Raw genomic sequence first — 15,685 nt, 5'->3', positions numbered from 1 at the left:
CGGATAATGCGACTGGAACCGAGTCAATAGCTATTATACAGATGCCCCAAGTCCCGTAATAGGTGGGATTTAATGTTTATTATCCCAGATATTTTTGGGACTCAAAAACATCTGTGATCCTAGGATTGGCTTCCCTATTTAGGATGCATCATAGTGATAATGCAAAGTTGAGCAAATATCCTCATCTTCAAATCTCTGCAGCTTCGGACATTTAGGGGTATATTTAGTTAAGTTCATGTTTTCAGAAGTGGAGATGTTGCCCATAGTAACCAATCGGAGTGTAGCTATTATCTTGTAGAAGGTGCAAGATAAAAATTAAGTAGAATCTGATTGGTTGCTAATTGCTAAAGGCAACATCTCCACTTCTAAAAACCCGAGCTTTAGTAAATATACACCTTATAGGCCCTACACACTTACCGATTACACTGAGCGATATGAACGGTCTTGTTCATTAATGAATGAGATATCGTTCATATCGATCAGTGTGTAGGCACCAACGATGAACGATGCGCGGCCCCGCGGTCGTTCATCGTTGGTGCCGGCTCGTTTATACATGCAAGGCAATATGGATAATCTCGTCCATATTGGCATGCAGGGCTATGGGGCCGGGTGACCTCAGGGAGTGAAGAAGCTTCAATCCCCCCGTCACCCCCCCTCCGCCGCCAGGTCATCCGTATCGGCCATCGGGTACCTTGGCCAGTGTGTAGGGCCCATTAGTATAATAAATGTTACGTTAATACAGTACAAGTTCAGATAAAGGAAGAAAGTGCAGATATGAGAGGTGGTGAGGGCCCTGCTCGTTGGAGGTTCAGTCCAGAGGAGTGGAGATGTGCAGAGAGTTGATTGTATCATTTGGGGGTAGTGTAAGCTGTAGTTTGGAGGTTTTGAAGGCGTCCTTAAAAGATTGAAGGTTGGGGGTGACTCAGATGTGATTTTGATGACTAGTAATTATTTGTGGATTATTTCTTGCAGTAGCCAGTATATCGGGCCAGCCCTCCCATAAGTAACATACGTGTGGGCTCTCCAGACTGGTTGGCTGTGGGCTTTCTAGACTGCTTGGCCTGAGCATTAAGAGACAAGATGGGTCTGGTCATCAGAGTCTGCGGCCCAACTGTACATGGGTCCTGGTGTTTGGCTTTTGTCAACTATTGGCTAACATGTGGCCAGTGTTATTTACAGAAACAGTATCGGAAACATACAGAAGGTCAAGAATTTGATCTTCATATTTAAGGTTGCAGGCAGACGGGACGGACATTCTTTAGTAGAACAGCCTGGGGCTTGAACACACAGGCGTTGCTCACATCTCTCACCTCTGGTCAGTTTATGACAGATAAGAGGTGGAGAAACAGGAACTCGCAAAGCTCATTAATCTCTGGAGATACTATGATGAAATTCCACCCAACTGGTTTGCCATAGCTGGTCATGGAACAGGGATGGGGGAATGGCATCTACTTGCCTCTGTTTTGTCACCCACTATGGTAAAACAACCACGCGTACTACCTGGAGGTCTCTCTCTAGAATTCTTTGACTGTCAGCTTCTCCTCCATTCGCCTGTTGAAAGAGTAACAGAGGGGATACAGACTTATAAAAGCCTTCATCTGGGAGAGAGCCAAGTGGTGAACAAGAATAAATGTTTAGGAGTTTGGAGCTTTAATAAGACAAATTAAATGACCTTCTATCATCAATGGTGGACTACACTGGTTGCGTGGAGAGTGCCAGGGGGAGTACAGTGTATTAGGGAGTGAATGATCCCTTCAGGCACTTTCCCTGGTCTACAGACAAGCTGAGATGGTGTCTGGATGGGCATATGCGGGCATAGCTCCAACCACTACACCATAATCAGCCACCAAGTGAGACCTGGGCCCAAGTACTTTGTCCATGCCCTGTTCTCAGCACCTTGTCTGAAGTTCATCATCAATGCGCACCTGCACTATACGATGTGCAAAAGATATGCCTCCAAACAGGAGTACTTACAGCTATAGCCAGCAGCACGCGCTGTGGCTCCACATATACCAAAGATACAACACCTGCAGTCAACCACAATCACTCTGATGGCATGTGGGGGAGGGTCTGATGGATATGTGAGGGGCATGTGGTGACATCAGATGGCATGTAATGGGCAAGTGTGAAGATCTGTTGGGAATGTGTACGGAGGTCTGATAGGAATGTAGGGCGGCATGTGGGTAGATGTGAGGGGCATGCGAGTATGTCTGATGGCATGTAAGGGGCAAGCGGGAAGATCTGATGGGAATGTAGGGGGAGTCTGGTGGTATGTGGGGTAGATGTCCAGGGGAATGAGGGGAGGTCTGATGACATATTGGAGTGACTGATCAAGTTTCTTTTTGGTTTCTGAAACCAATTTTGAAAAAAAAAGCTGAATTTTTGCCCTTGGTGAAAGGAAGCCTAGCTTCACCCCTGATATATATAGTACAAAGTATATTGATTGGATTGTGTTTATAAGGTTATCAGAGCATCATCTATAGCATAAGTAATTTCTATACCCGCCTGCTCATATAACTGCTATCGCGGCCATGATAACAAGAGTCAATAAGTGCATTGCTGACCTTGCAATTTGCCTGTCCTTAATACAGACTTGTAATCGGCAAGGTAGGATTTGTATTGGTGTGTGTATTTGCTCTTTGGCCTCTCATTTTTACAGAGATCCTATTTGCAGGACTTCCACGTGTTCTGTACAGAACGCAACATGTGAGAAAAGCACATACATCCAGAACATGGTGAATCTCCAACGTAAGACATGACGGAAGAATACAACGAACCCTAGTACTGCTCCATATGAAGAATGTAATGAACTCTTCTAATTTAATGGCGCAGTGAAAAGTTTCCATAGTTTTTAATGACAAAAATGACAACGAATACTTTTCATTGTACAATAGAAACAGTTTAGTTGCAATTTACGGCACACAATAGCGAATATGTTATTAAACCACTCGCAGTATTTACTTGGAGCAATGTTATGCTGAAATAAACCGTGTAAATTCCTGTACCAGCCGCCGGCCTGTTGAGTGTCGTTTTGTACAAAAGGCTGTACTGTATGAGGAATATCCCTTCCAGATAGTATTGTGCAAGCATTGGAAATATTTGTTGTTTCTGCCTAAAACCAGCGATTTCTCTGTGCGAGATTCTCAGTTGCAGCTACATGATATGTTCAGAATATTTTGGGTCAGGTCGTAGGGCCTGAGGAAGCAATACTGGGAGGTTAGTGGCTCCTGTCAGTCACAAAAGCACTCCGTATGCAAGTAGAACACTGTCTGCCGCTCTGTGAATGGAGGTAGCAATCGACATCGATGTTCCATGGTGTAACACCATCCATGTTTTTCTTGTGATGGTAATGTTTTCACCATTAGATATCTGGTAAGTTTCCATCGCAGGGAAAGTTTAGAAGGTAGAAGCTCAGCCATCATCCAAGGACGGGCTTCCGATGTCCTTCCCAACCTGGGGTGCACTGGGGGAGGCGAGACTCACACCAGTGCCAGAAAGTAGAGGCTTCATTTGTTAGAAATATTCTAATCAGGGGCGGAACACCAGGCCCATTAGCAATATTTGACAGCCCCCAGTGGTGCAGTCTGTTCTCCAGCGGCTGTGCTGTACTGAGCATGTGTGGGATGTACGTAAGTCATGAAGCCATGTTTTATGGTGATAGAGGTAGGGACCTGATAGGCTGCTTTTGAGTCACGCGACTCTCTATCCACGCAGCAAATGGCGAGTGTTTGCATATAGCGTAGAAGCGAATTTATATATTTTATTCTGAGTTAGATTATACTTGGCTGGATCTGTCTTTCCGTGAAATAGAATGTTTTTTTTGGGGACATGAACTGGGCCTGACAATGACCTATGGGAGTGATGTGGACATGTATCTAAAGCTCCATACTATTCTGAGTTGTGTGTATGGTGAAGGAAAGCCTGTTTCTGAGGAATCTCTTGCGCATAGTATTTGGCTGGTGCAAGGGCTCCTGTATTGTAGGCATGCTGAGGTCAGAGAAAATGCAGATGCACACTCTATTACTAAGCACTGCTAAGCAGAATAACTATAATAAACTCTGCACTATGACATAGAGCAACAGTGAGGTGCTTAGCATAATTTTTGTCCAAAAATATGTGCCCACCTACCACAACCAGGTGACCTCATCTGGAAGGTCCCTAATACTAAGGTTCAAGTCCAGGGCATGGGACCCCCCCAGGCCAGCACAAGCCAACCGCCCCAAGGCAACATATTAGTAAGAGGTTTAGCTGTTAGTGTTGCATAAGTAAGACGCAAAAGCTATATGTTAAAAGTTTTTTTATATAGGTGAAAGGTAATAATTAGAATGTTAAAAAGTGTTACATTGGTAAAAAAATAAAAATAAAATAATAATTAGGTGACAAAAAAAGTGCTAGATTGTTGCAATATGATGTCCCAAAGCAGCCAGGCCACACCAGCCCAGGGGGCCCTGCCCCCATCCCTACAACTGACATTTTGTATAAATTTTTTCAGGATTTACCAAACATAATGCCTTTTCCTATACACAGTCTGCAAATGAATGCTAATTAAAAACACGCTTGGGCATGTGGGAGGGGTGCTAATCCATTAGAATCTGAAAGAGTCTCCACCTTCAAGTGTACACAGGTACACACAATACAGAATATATACAGCGTGGTAGCACCTCTTATGTTTAGAATGGGTGTGCAGTCCAGGGGCACCCCGCCACCCCCCATATAAGCTGAGGTCAGAGTCTGCATCTTCTGGGGCCTAGCAGTGGAGTTCCAGTGGTCAGTCTGAATATGCTTGCAGTGTTGGACTGGGGCATGAAGGGCCCACCGGGGGTATGCTGTGGTAGGGGCCCATGTTTAGGGGTGTGGCCAGTCTGTAGTTGGGTGGCATGGTCTGGGCCTCATGATAAATATATATTGCAAATACTGCTAGTGCATGCAGGATAATGTAGCAGATTAATACTAGAAAATAATAATATACCATAGTCCTGTGCAGTATAAATAAGGTAACATATGTACTGTATAATGTATAATTCAAGTGCAATTCAACTGCACAGTCTGGAACCTGATCCCTAAAGGAGGAGGTGGGGGGCCCAGGCATTAGGGCCCACCAGTGGTTTCCCCTGTAACCCTGTGGGCCAGTTCGACCCTGTATGCTTGGGTAACTCAGATGGCTGCAACCATATCCATTTCTGCGTCTTCCTACGTAGCATATTCTCTCAATCGAGCAGCAATTGAGGTACAGACTGCTGAAGGGAACCCGTCACATTTGTGTGACACCCTTGCTCTAGCACACAGGTGCGTGCTGGAGATGTGTCACAGGTTTGCTCTCCACTTACTGCAACTGGAGCAAGGTTCTGTGCATCCCTGATTTCACAGGACAGTCCCACTTTTTTTCCATCCAAAATCCTTAACATATGTATTTTCCTATTCTTCAGATTGCTGTTGCTTCTGAATTAATAGTATTCATAGGATATTTCCTCATTTTATTATTATTATTATTATCATCATTATTATTATTATTATTTTATACTATAGCACCGCCAGTTTGTGCAGGACTATATAGAGATTATTTGTTATTCATTGTGCCTGACTCATACTTGCCGATATTTCAAATCTCCTCTCCGGGAGATGCCTGGAGAGGAGAAGCAGGTGGGCGGTGATGATGGAGGGGCCAACCTGATTACATCAGTAGGCCCTACGCACCCACCCACCCACCCACCAGGAAAAGTCTGTGATTGGGCAAAATTTGTGTAGGGGCGGGGCTAAAATGACGCAATTAGCATATAATTGCGTCATTAGGCTCAGCCCCTCCGCTGGGTCCGTGATTTTGCCCTGTTATTCTCCCTCTTCTGCCCACTACACTAGGAAGTGGGCGGAATGAGGGAGTGGTGCCCACTCTTCCGGGGCCTGCGGGGGACTACCCGAAAACTGGGTGTGTCCCGCAGAATCCGGGAGAGTAGGTAAGTATGGCTTGACTTGCCCTACAACAGTAAGGGCATAGTTAAGATCTGATTGCAGCAGCCAATTTGTTAGCTAATGGGCAAAACCATGTGCACTGCAGGGGTGGCAGATGTAACATGTGCAGAGAGAGTTAGATTTGGGTGGGATGTGTTCAAACTGAAATCTAAATTGCAGTGTAAAAATAAAGCAGCCAGTATTTACCCTGCACAGAAACAATATAACCCACTCAAATCTAACTCTTTCTGCAAATGGTATATCTGCCCCCTGCAGTGCACATGGTTTCGCCCATCTGCAAACAAATTTGCTGCTACGATCAGGTCTGAATTAGACCCTAAGTTAGGGGGGATCAATGCCAGGGGGACATGTGAACCCTCAAACAAAGTGATGAAAACCCCTCATGCTCCACCCTTGTTACCCCAGATGCTGGGAAATGTTATCACACAGGTCGGCACAAGGGGCCTGATTCAGCTGCTGTTGTTACTGCGACACATGCTGGAAAGTACTGATGTTCACTGTGGGAGAGGGTTGAGGCCAGGATCTCCGTCGTAAAACATAGATTTCTCGGCCTCTTTGCTGCATCTGCGGCGGCTGGCCTGTGCAACCTTACAGGTCATGCAGCCGGCTGATGGTGATGCAGAACGGACCACGAACAAAAATACAATATGCACAAGCACTAAGAGTAGCACCTATCAGCGCCAGTGGCGCATCCGCAGTCGGCCAATGACCATCGTTTCCCTAGCGTTGGCGACCTACATCATCGTCATTGTGTATTTGCAGCTACCTTCGGACGCCAGCAAATAACGCAGCTTGGACTGGAGTATATGCGCCTCTGCGGATTTGTTTGGAATTAAGTGAACGCACCCTTACAGTCCTCAACCTGCGTTAGTACTTTTTTGCCTCTCACGGCGTAATTGTGGGACTAGTGCAATTCTGCATGGGCAGAAATGCATGCGCCCTTTATATGTCTAAACGTACGGGGTAATTCTAAGTGTTTTAAGCTACACAGACTGGCGTAAGTCTAATAACATTTTTATAAAGAGCCTATTGTTTCCATCACAATCAGGGGCTGATATACACAGGGCCTGATTCAGAGTTACAAATGCACTAGGCTAATACACTCGTAGCGCCCTCTGTAATGCAGCCAAATGCAGAGCACAGGGCGTATGCACACTCACGATATCCCCATTCCTACCGCACATGTGCAGGTAACGGAGGTTATACAGTTGCTGATACCCATGGCGTAAATTAGGTCATAATTCCCTGGCTGCCAACTGCCGACTAAGGCCCTCATTCTGAGTTGTTCGCTCGCTAGCTGCTTTTAGCAGCCGTGCAAACGCTATGCCGCCGCCCTCTGGGAGTGTATCTTAGCTTAGCAGAAGTGCGACCGAAAGGATCGCAGAGCGGCACCAAAATATTTTTGAGCAGTTTCAGAGTAGCTGCAGACCTAGCTTGCGATCACTTCAGACTATTTCGTTCCTGTTTTGACGTCACAAACACGCGCTGCGTTCGGCCAGCCACGCCTGCGTTTCCCCGGGCACGCCTGTGTTTGTATCTGACACGCCTGCATTTTTACACACACTCCCTGAAAACGGTCAGTTGCCACCCAGAAACACCAACTTCCTGTCAATCACTCTGCGGCCAGCAGTGCGACTGATAAGCGTCGCTAGACCTTGTGTGAAACTGCATCTGCTGTTGTAAAAGTACATCGCGCGTGCGCATTGCGCTGCATATGCGTGTGCATTGCGCCGCATACGCATGCGCAGAAGTGCCGCTTTTTTTTCCTAATCACGGCGCTGCGAACAACTCGGAATGACCCCCTAAATCTCTCCTCTGTTACCTTCCAGGATCGCCCACTAAAATTCACAGACCCTGAATCAGTACTGCGTCTCTGAGCACAGACGCATGCGCAATGCGACTCAGACACGCACAGGCTTAAAACGTTGGCCAACTGTGACGACATATCGAGGACTCCGATTCTATATAAGTAGCGTTTATTGCACAATGGGCTTGCACGTAAGGGGTTGGAATGGGGTTGAGCACAAGGCAGTTTTGCGGATGATATTACGTGTTTTTGCTGTGTGCATGCTCTAGAGCCGAGCGCTGAAAACTATGGGTATTATTATGGGGCAGATGCATTAAGCCTGAAGACGGCATAAAGAAGTGATAAACCAGTGATAAGAGCAAGGTGATGAACGCACCAGCCAATCAGCTCCTAACTGTTAATTTACATATTGAAGCTGATTGGCTGATGCGTTTATCACCTTGCACTTATCACTGGTTTATCACTTCCTTATGCCTTCTCCAGGTTATTACACCTGTACGCTAACAGCCACACCACTTCCTCTTGGCATGTAACTGGGTGGTCATATGTAAACGGGGGCGGACTACTGCTTCTTTCAGACGGGTGTTGTGCCACCTCCAGGGATGTGGAAAGAGAGGGGTGAGTGAGTTTTTGACAAACTGCTGAACATTCTTCCCTCCACCTGCACCCTCCCTCATAGCCCAGAGGTGTTTCCATAGCAGTTACCTGTCTGCACTACAGATCTGTTCTTTACGGGCATTATCACTAAGTTCCAAGATCTGAATAATAATAACCTGAAAGCTACCTTGGATTCACAGCTCAGGGTGCACTGCTACCAGGAACGGGCTGAAAATTACTGCCCACCTTTAAGGGCAGATATAATAATTATAGCGTTTTAGACAATAATTATAATTTATTATCACCGCTATTTGTAGAAATACGAAATTCTAAATCTCCCAAATGTGCTATCAACCACCTGAAAGGGGTTCAGAAAGGTCATCCTTCAGGGACAGGGCTATTCTGTGAATGCGCGGTCTGCTGACCATGTGTGGCAGCCATTGCTGGGGAGGGTTCCAGGGAAACCCTCTCCCAGTAATTTTCTGTGCATTGTAGCTCATCATAGGCTGCTGCGGCTAATGATTTCCGTTCCGGAGATTGGTAAATCTGACTGCTCTGCAGCCCCCCAAAGAACATTTATATAGAGGCTACAGCTGCTTTTGGTAATGGAGGGACAGCAGCATATATGGAGATACCTGCTGAGGTCTCACCATCATACATTCAAGAGATCCTTAATATTTGCTGGTACCAGCCAGTATCTGTGCGCTACCTGCAGAAGCAGCGAATATTGGGGTCATTCCGAGTTGAGCGCTCGCTAGCTACTTTTAGCAGCCGTGCAAACGCATAGTCGCCGCCCACTGGGGAGTGTATATTTGCTGTGCAAGGGTGCGATCGCATGTGCAGCCGAGCGGTACAAAAATAGTTTGTGCAGTTTCTGAGTAGCTCAGAACTTACTCAGCCCTCGTGATCAATTCAGCCTGTCCGGTCCCGGAATTGATGTCAGACACCAGCCCTGCAAACGCTTGGACACGCCTGCGTTTTTCCAAACACTCCCAGAAAATGGTCAGTTGACTTGACACCCACAATCACCTTCTTCCTGTCAATCTCCTTGCGATCGGCTGTGCGAATGGATTCTTCGTTAAATCCATCACTCAGCACCGATCCGCTTTGTACCCGTATGTCGCGCCTGTGCATTGCGGTGCATATTCATGCGCAGTAGTGACCTGATCGCTGCGCTGCGAAAAACGGCAGCGTGCGATTAGGTTGAAATGACCCTTATTATCCTGCATGTCTAAAAATGCAGCCCCCCCCCCCCCTTATGGGATGACCGGCGGTCATGACTACACCCAGATGCTCGCTGGCTGGATTACGAAGGTCCCCTATTACAGTACATGGAGCTGCGGACGCTTACACTGAAAATGCTGGTGGGAGATAAAAGTATTTCTCCTGTTACATTTTGTGACTAATACGAATTGAAATGTATTTTGCATAGGTTTCCCCCCCCCACCACCACCCCTAACGAGCTGATGAACATGTTGCAGCAAGTATGAGAAGAATTTGCAAACGTTACGTCCTTGTGGTCAATGAACTGGGAAGTAGTGTAGAGAGATAGTAATTCATGTGGTGGGTTTTCTGTATGTTAAGCTTTACATTATTATACAGCCACTACATGTCTGAGTGAGGACGGAGGAGGGGAGGACGGGGGGGCGCTGGGGAATGATGGCGTCCTGGCGCCTGGAGCTGCACAACAATCCCCTGATAGATATTGCTTATTGCGGAATACTTGTTCTGTACAGTGACAACTGCAGTATAACATCCCTGTAGTCTGGGATGTGCACTAATAATGCTCCTCAAGAGGAGATTAAACCTGCAGGTCTCTTCTGGCTTTTAATGTAGCATTAGCAGCGCGTTCTTAAGTGTAGTGTATGATTCACTTAATGTGCCTTCCCATAGGACTCCATTGTATGTTACCAAATGTTACCACTGCTAGCCGTGCTGCCATGATGGCCCTGGGCAAAGTGTGCGTTTACGGCATCAGAGGGCGGTCAATGGGCATAAGAACTTGCATTAAGTGCTGAAAAGAAGCACAAGTCCCAAGGACTTAATCAGGTTGTAGGAGGAGTCTTTTGATTGAATGTTGCAATATACTGTTATGCAAAATACATTTTATACAGGAGGAAGAGATAAATCCAAATCAGATATAGCAATCACAGGTAACCGTTCATCCTTCCTATCTGAAATATCTTGCTTTAAAATGCACCAGGTGAAAGGCACTGGGGCTGATTCATGTTTGTAAGTAAAGCAAAAAAGCAAACAACTGGGCAAAACCATTCTGCACTGCAGGTGGGGCAAGTGTAACATGTGCAGAGAGAGTTAGATTTGGGTGGGGTATGTTCAAACTGAAATCTAAATTGCAGTGTAAAAATAAAGCTGTCTGACATTTGTGGGCTACATGCAAAAGCAGCCAGTATTTACCCTGCACAGAAATAATATAAATGTATTTGCTCCCCTTGCATGGCAGCATGGTTTGTTCCAGACACAAAGTTACTTGCTTTTTTTGCTTTACTTACAAACATGAACCAGCCCCCCCGTGTGCCCGACTCTGCGTATAGAATGATAGCTCACTCACCGTGATCTGATCTCCTGTTGCAATGCTGCTCTCTAGGAGATTTCTTCCTAAGCGTCCGATTTCGATTCCAGACTTGAGAACAATTTCCTGCACGCTTAGTCCCGACTGATGCAGATGTCTTTCCTGCCAGGCTCCATTCAGGACACCGATCCTCTGAAGTTTTCACTGTGCCCCCCCAAGCGACCTTCCCATCGTCTGATAGCCTTCCTGGCAGTGGGTTGCAGATCTGGATCCGATTCCTCCACCAGTGATGCGAAGTGACAGTGAGGTCCCCGTGCCCAAAACTGAGCATCTCCAGGGGATGAGCCCAGTTTAAATCCAGTTCCGCGGCACCATAGTCTGTCGTGGGATAACGCTTGCCCGTCGGAGGGGTCAGGAACGCCTTCCGTAGGGAATGGTTGGACCTCTGAGCACAGAGCACACTGTGTGCCTGCAGGGAGAATGGGTGCAGATAAAACAGAGAGAGGAGGGGAAGAGGAACACAAAGCAAATGTCATTAATCCAGAGACTCCCAAGTGTCTGCCCATAATTCCCTCATTCTTCAAATCCTACATTTCATACAATTATCTCTGGGGATGCTCTATGCTCCTGTGACTGACGTAGCTAATTAGGAGTGGTGCAGCCAGTAGTATAAGCATCATCTGACTTTATAAGGGGCATAATACCTTCTAATACATGTACAGTAATACATGCACCTCGCATTCAGCTCTGCAGTTAAGTTATAAGGTCTGAAACTGTGATTTCATTGGGTGAGGTCGTGACCCGGAAGCAGATGACGCAGAACTTTTGGCTGCTGTAGACGCAGCAGGAATTGTGGCCTTTAGTCAATGTGAGCTCATGGGATGGATATCAAGGTGAAAAACAAACACAGCATTTAAGCCTATAGATGCAAATACATTCCCACCCCAAACCACAGGGATGCAGGGTGGCACAGGAGACACTGGTCTTGGATGTGATGTCATGAGCGCGGCAGATACATTGAAGGAAATGTGCATGGACAAAAATGGTGATGCTCAGCTATTCCTATGATACAGATCTCAGGCCCAAGTAGGGTTTACAAGATTTCATCCTCTTGCTTTTGGTTTCTCCTAAATGCTGCAACCTAGAGGGGGTGCTGCAGAGCTCAACGCATCCATCTGCGGAACGTATTTTGCGTGCTTTCAAACTGCGCGTGCTCGGAAACAATTCACCATGCAGAGCAGCCTGCAGTATGAGGCTAATATTTAGGTGCTTCAGTGCAAGCTGTGTGGGGTATAATTATTAACAGTCATTTCTGACTATGAACCCTTATATAGCACCAGCATCCTCCATAGCGCTGTACAATTTATATATGATTGTCTGTAGACCTCATTGCAGTATAAAACAGCTGGGCCTGACTTAACTATTCCATATCTATCATAAATTGGGCAGGCATATGGTGGTGTGGCGGTATATCCCTGACCACTTTATAGGCCTAGTTGCGCCCTACTGGGAGCTCAGCCTGTGCTCCCTGGAGACCTGAAGGTCCCCCAATAACCTGAACACCTGTGTGTCTGTACCTAGAACAGGATGCAGCAAGGGCATGAGGCCACCCAGAAACGTATGGACCACATGCCCTGACCTGAGCGGTGTCATGGTAATATTGATGTTTGTGATCTGTCCTCACCCCAGAGGTTCAGCCATCCCCACAGAGCCCCCATGAGTGCTCCCATACCTCACTCTGCACAGGAATCACAATGTGTTACAGCATTACTGTACAGTGTGTGCAGCCAATGATTCCTCAGCTCTGTGTGACACACAGTCTGCTCCGCTGCGATGAATCTGCAGCAGTCTGTTATATACAAGGCAGGAATCCCTTGCAGCACACTTGCTGTTGTCACTTTGTGTCTCTGGGTGTCAGGATTGTCCATCTCACCACTGTAACATGCAGGCTTGGACTGGCCCACAGGGGTACAGGGGAAACCACCGGTGGGCCCCACTGCCTGGTGCCCCACTTCCTGCTCTAAGGATCAGGTTCCAGACTGTGCACTTGAATTATACATCATACATATGTTACCTTATACTGTACCCCCTTATACTGTAACCTACACCCCCTTTGCGGCCTGGCCACACCCCTAAACATGGGCCCCCTACCACTGCATCCCCCCAGTGGGCCCTACATGCCTCAGTCTGACATTGGTAACATGTGTCACCCCCTGGAATTTACTGTACACAGTCATTGCTGAGTGTTATCTTGAGTTGGGCTGCTGTGTGCTAAGCGGCCACTGCCAACCCCGCATCCACTAAGCGTGGCGGAGTAAGGACTCCAGCATCTGGGCAGGAGAAATCCCAGCGTCAAAAAAAGTCGCCATACTTCGGGATGCTGTCATGGAAAAAGTTCTGTTACGTTTATGATGTGACAGATACTCGGATGGATGTAAACCAGTCCTGTGTACCTGACTGCACAGACACGGGGAAAGGATGAGTTTGAGCAGAGCTCTCCGCATGTCTGGGGACAAGTTGAGACAAAGTTTGACTCTTCCTCACTATATGAATTCACCTTATCCCGGTAATAGGACCCTGTTACGCTGTCTGTGGAGTGATTAAATAGCTCAAAGATATTATTACAGATTCCTTCCAAGGTTCCTTTCTGTCTATAATGTTGTTTAAAGAGCTTTCTTCCCAACAAGCCGACAAGTTCTGAATTTCTGCAACGCCAAGCTCCGTGTGACTAGTAATACTGAGCGACAAGCCGCACACGTATACAACACAGGTGGGAGTGAGGATAGGTGGGGGATTGCCACCGCTGCGATTAGCAGGATAGAGTCTGGCCGCTCAGCGATACACAATCCACAGCCAGCATATAACTCTCTCCTATAGATGTTGCTGAATTATGGTTTGCTAGACTGGTGGCACAATGAGTGTGGATCATTAGGTCGACAGTAACTAGGTCAACAGTCATTAGGTCGACCACTAGTCGACACCTGAAATAGGTCGACATGGGAAAAGGTCAGCATTTGGGGGGTTTTTTACATTTTTTGGGTGTCGTTTTCTTCGTAAAGTGACCAGGAGCTCCAATTTGTGAACCGTATCCCCTCGCATGGCGAGCAAACTTCAGGCAAGGTGACTGGCTCCGCTACCGCCGCACTCGGCACAGGTTACAATTCCCAATCATAGTCCACATGGATTATAAAGTATGAAAAAGTTCAAATTAAAAAAAAAAATTGTGAAAAACTCATGTCGACATTTTCATGTGTCGACATTTGTCATGTCAACCGAGTGACCATGTAGACGTAATGCATGTTGACCAATAGTGGTCGACCTACAGACCGGATCCCGGCACAATAAGGCAGTATTTTCACTATAAAGACAAACGTGTTCCCAACATCTTATTAGCAAAGTCACAGAACAGAAGTGATCGACATCAGTAGCCCAGAATACAGATAGTCTCCTGGTGGCCTCTCCTGGACCCATGACGGTAATAATACAATATAATATGAATAAGCCTGACATTGTACTGCAAGCAATGCAAAGTCCACAAAGGAGGTGTTGATAGTTTCATATAATAGAGAGGGCAGCAACCACACACTAATATATATGTCATTAACCCTCCTGTGCGAGGCCAGGGATTGCTTCTGACTGATAGAGTTAATAGATCAGCATGTAAATACAGATGTTCCTTACAGTAACCCCCTCCAGGTTCTCCCCAGCGCTCTTGGTGTCCCAGCATAAACAGACATCTGGTTACTACATGTCAGACATTCAGCGATGTTGTCAGCAACAGCAATGAATTGCAAGCTTCTTGACCTAAAACTCATGTCTTTGCATAATGTTTTGCTTTATATCGTCTGCTGCAATCTGGCAGCGCATATCAGCCTGCAAATCAAATGTAAACCTTGGATCTAGCGAGGGAGAGTGTCCTGGGGTTCTCCTGGACTGCGCACCGGTTTATTCCGAGTGCTTGCTAGACGTTGGACAGTACAGACACTAATGCAGAATGCAGAAAGGATGAGACTGGAGGAGAGCGTCTGCTAAAGAGGCAGGAAAAGAGAACAGAACTAATAAAGGAGGAATCACGTTCGCAGTAAGGGATAGCCTCTCTGTAAATCCTTATGGAGAAGTCCGCTATGTCCTATGTGTATAAGTTTCCATAGAGAAGACAGAGCAGGAGGGGGCATAAATGCTCCCCCCACCCCCCAAAAAAAACCAAAAAAACAACAACCCACATTTCTTCCAAGGGGTTAATTTAAGACCAATTACACTTTGTCATCATTAATCTTCTTTTCCAATTTTTTCCATCATGTTCCCCCTGCAGCCCACCTGCCAGTCCCCCTTCTGGCCACTTCTAGCCATGGAACGCACTCTTACCTTGCTTGCCGGCCTTCTCTTGCAAGCAGACAGATGCTTCTCTGATCCACCCCATGGCATGCTCTGGGATAGAAAGGCTTGTGCTGATCCTATCCTACGCTGAGCTGCTGAGGATTGCTCCCACCTCCCGGAGGGTTCCCTCCCTGTCCGCCTGCTTTCCTCATTTACTTCACAGCATCCCCTACCTCTCCACGCAGTGACAGACAGGAGGACTTTCATCCAACACTTTATTTGCCAGATGAAAGACAAAAAGGGACTCGGAATGTCTGAGGGGATTCTGGATTTTCCACATTAAAGCCTCTGCTTCACTTGTTATTTTATTGTCTTCTGTGCGCACGGAAACCTCTTACAGGATGTTGTATTCGGCCTTTTTGGACGTTTTTCCTTTATTCATAGTTTAATAACAATTATCTACTTTG

At 46.6% G+C, this 15,685-nt stretch overlaps 1 protein-coding gene across 1 annotated transcript in view; it reads right to left on the bottom strand.

Annotated features, from left to right (window-relative positions):
• The window catches only part of ARTN (artemin), a 39,547-nt gene extending 24,228 nt beyond the window's left edge, over positions 1-15,319 (bottom strand). The window contains exons 1-2 of the mRNA XM_063939366.1: positions 15,267-15,319; positions 10,941-11,370 (exon numbers count right to left, since the gene is read on the bottom strand). Coding sequence (XP_063795436.1) covers positions 10,941-11,232 — 292 coding nt within the window. The 5' untranslated portion in view covers positions 11,233-11,370; positions 15,267-15,319. The remainder of the gene's footprint in view (positions 1-10,940; positions 11,371-15,266) is intronic.
• Between the last annotated feature and the right edge of the window lie 366 nt (positions 15,320-15,685).

This window comes from Pseudophryne corroboree, chromosome 9, assembly GCF_028390025.1.
Source record: "Pseudophryne corroboree isolate aPseCor3 chromosome 9, aPseCor3.hap2, whole genome shotgun sequence".
In the NCBI taxonomy this organism is placed as follows: Eukaryota; Metazoa; Chordata; class Amphibia; order Anura; family Myobatrachidae; genus Pseudophryne; species Pseudophryne corroboree.
This window is presented reverse-complemented; position numbering and strand designations above follow the sequence as displayed.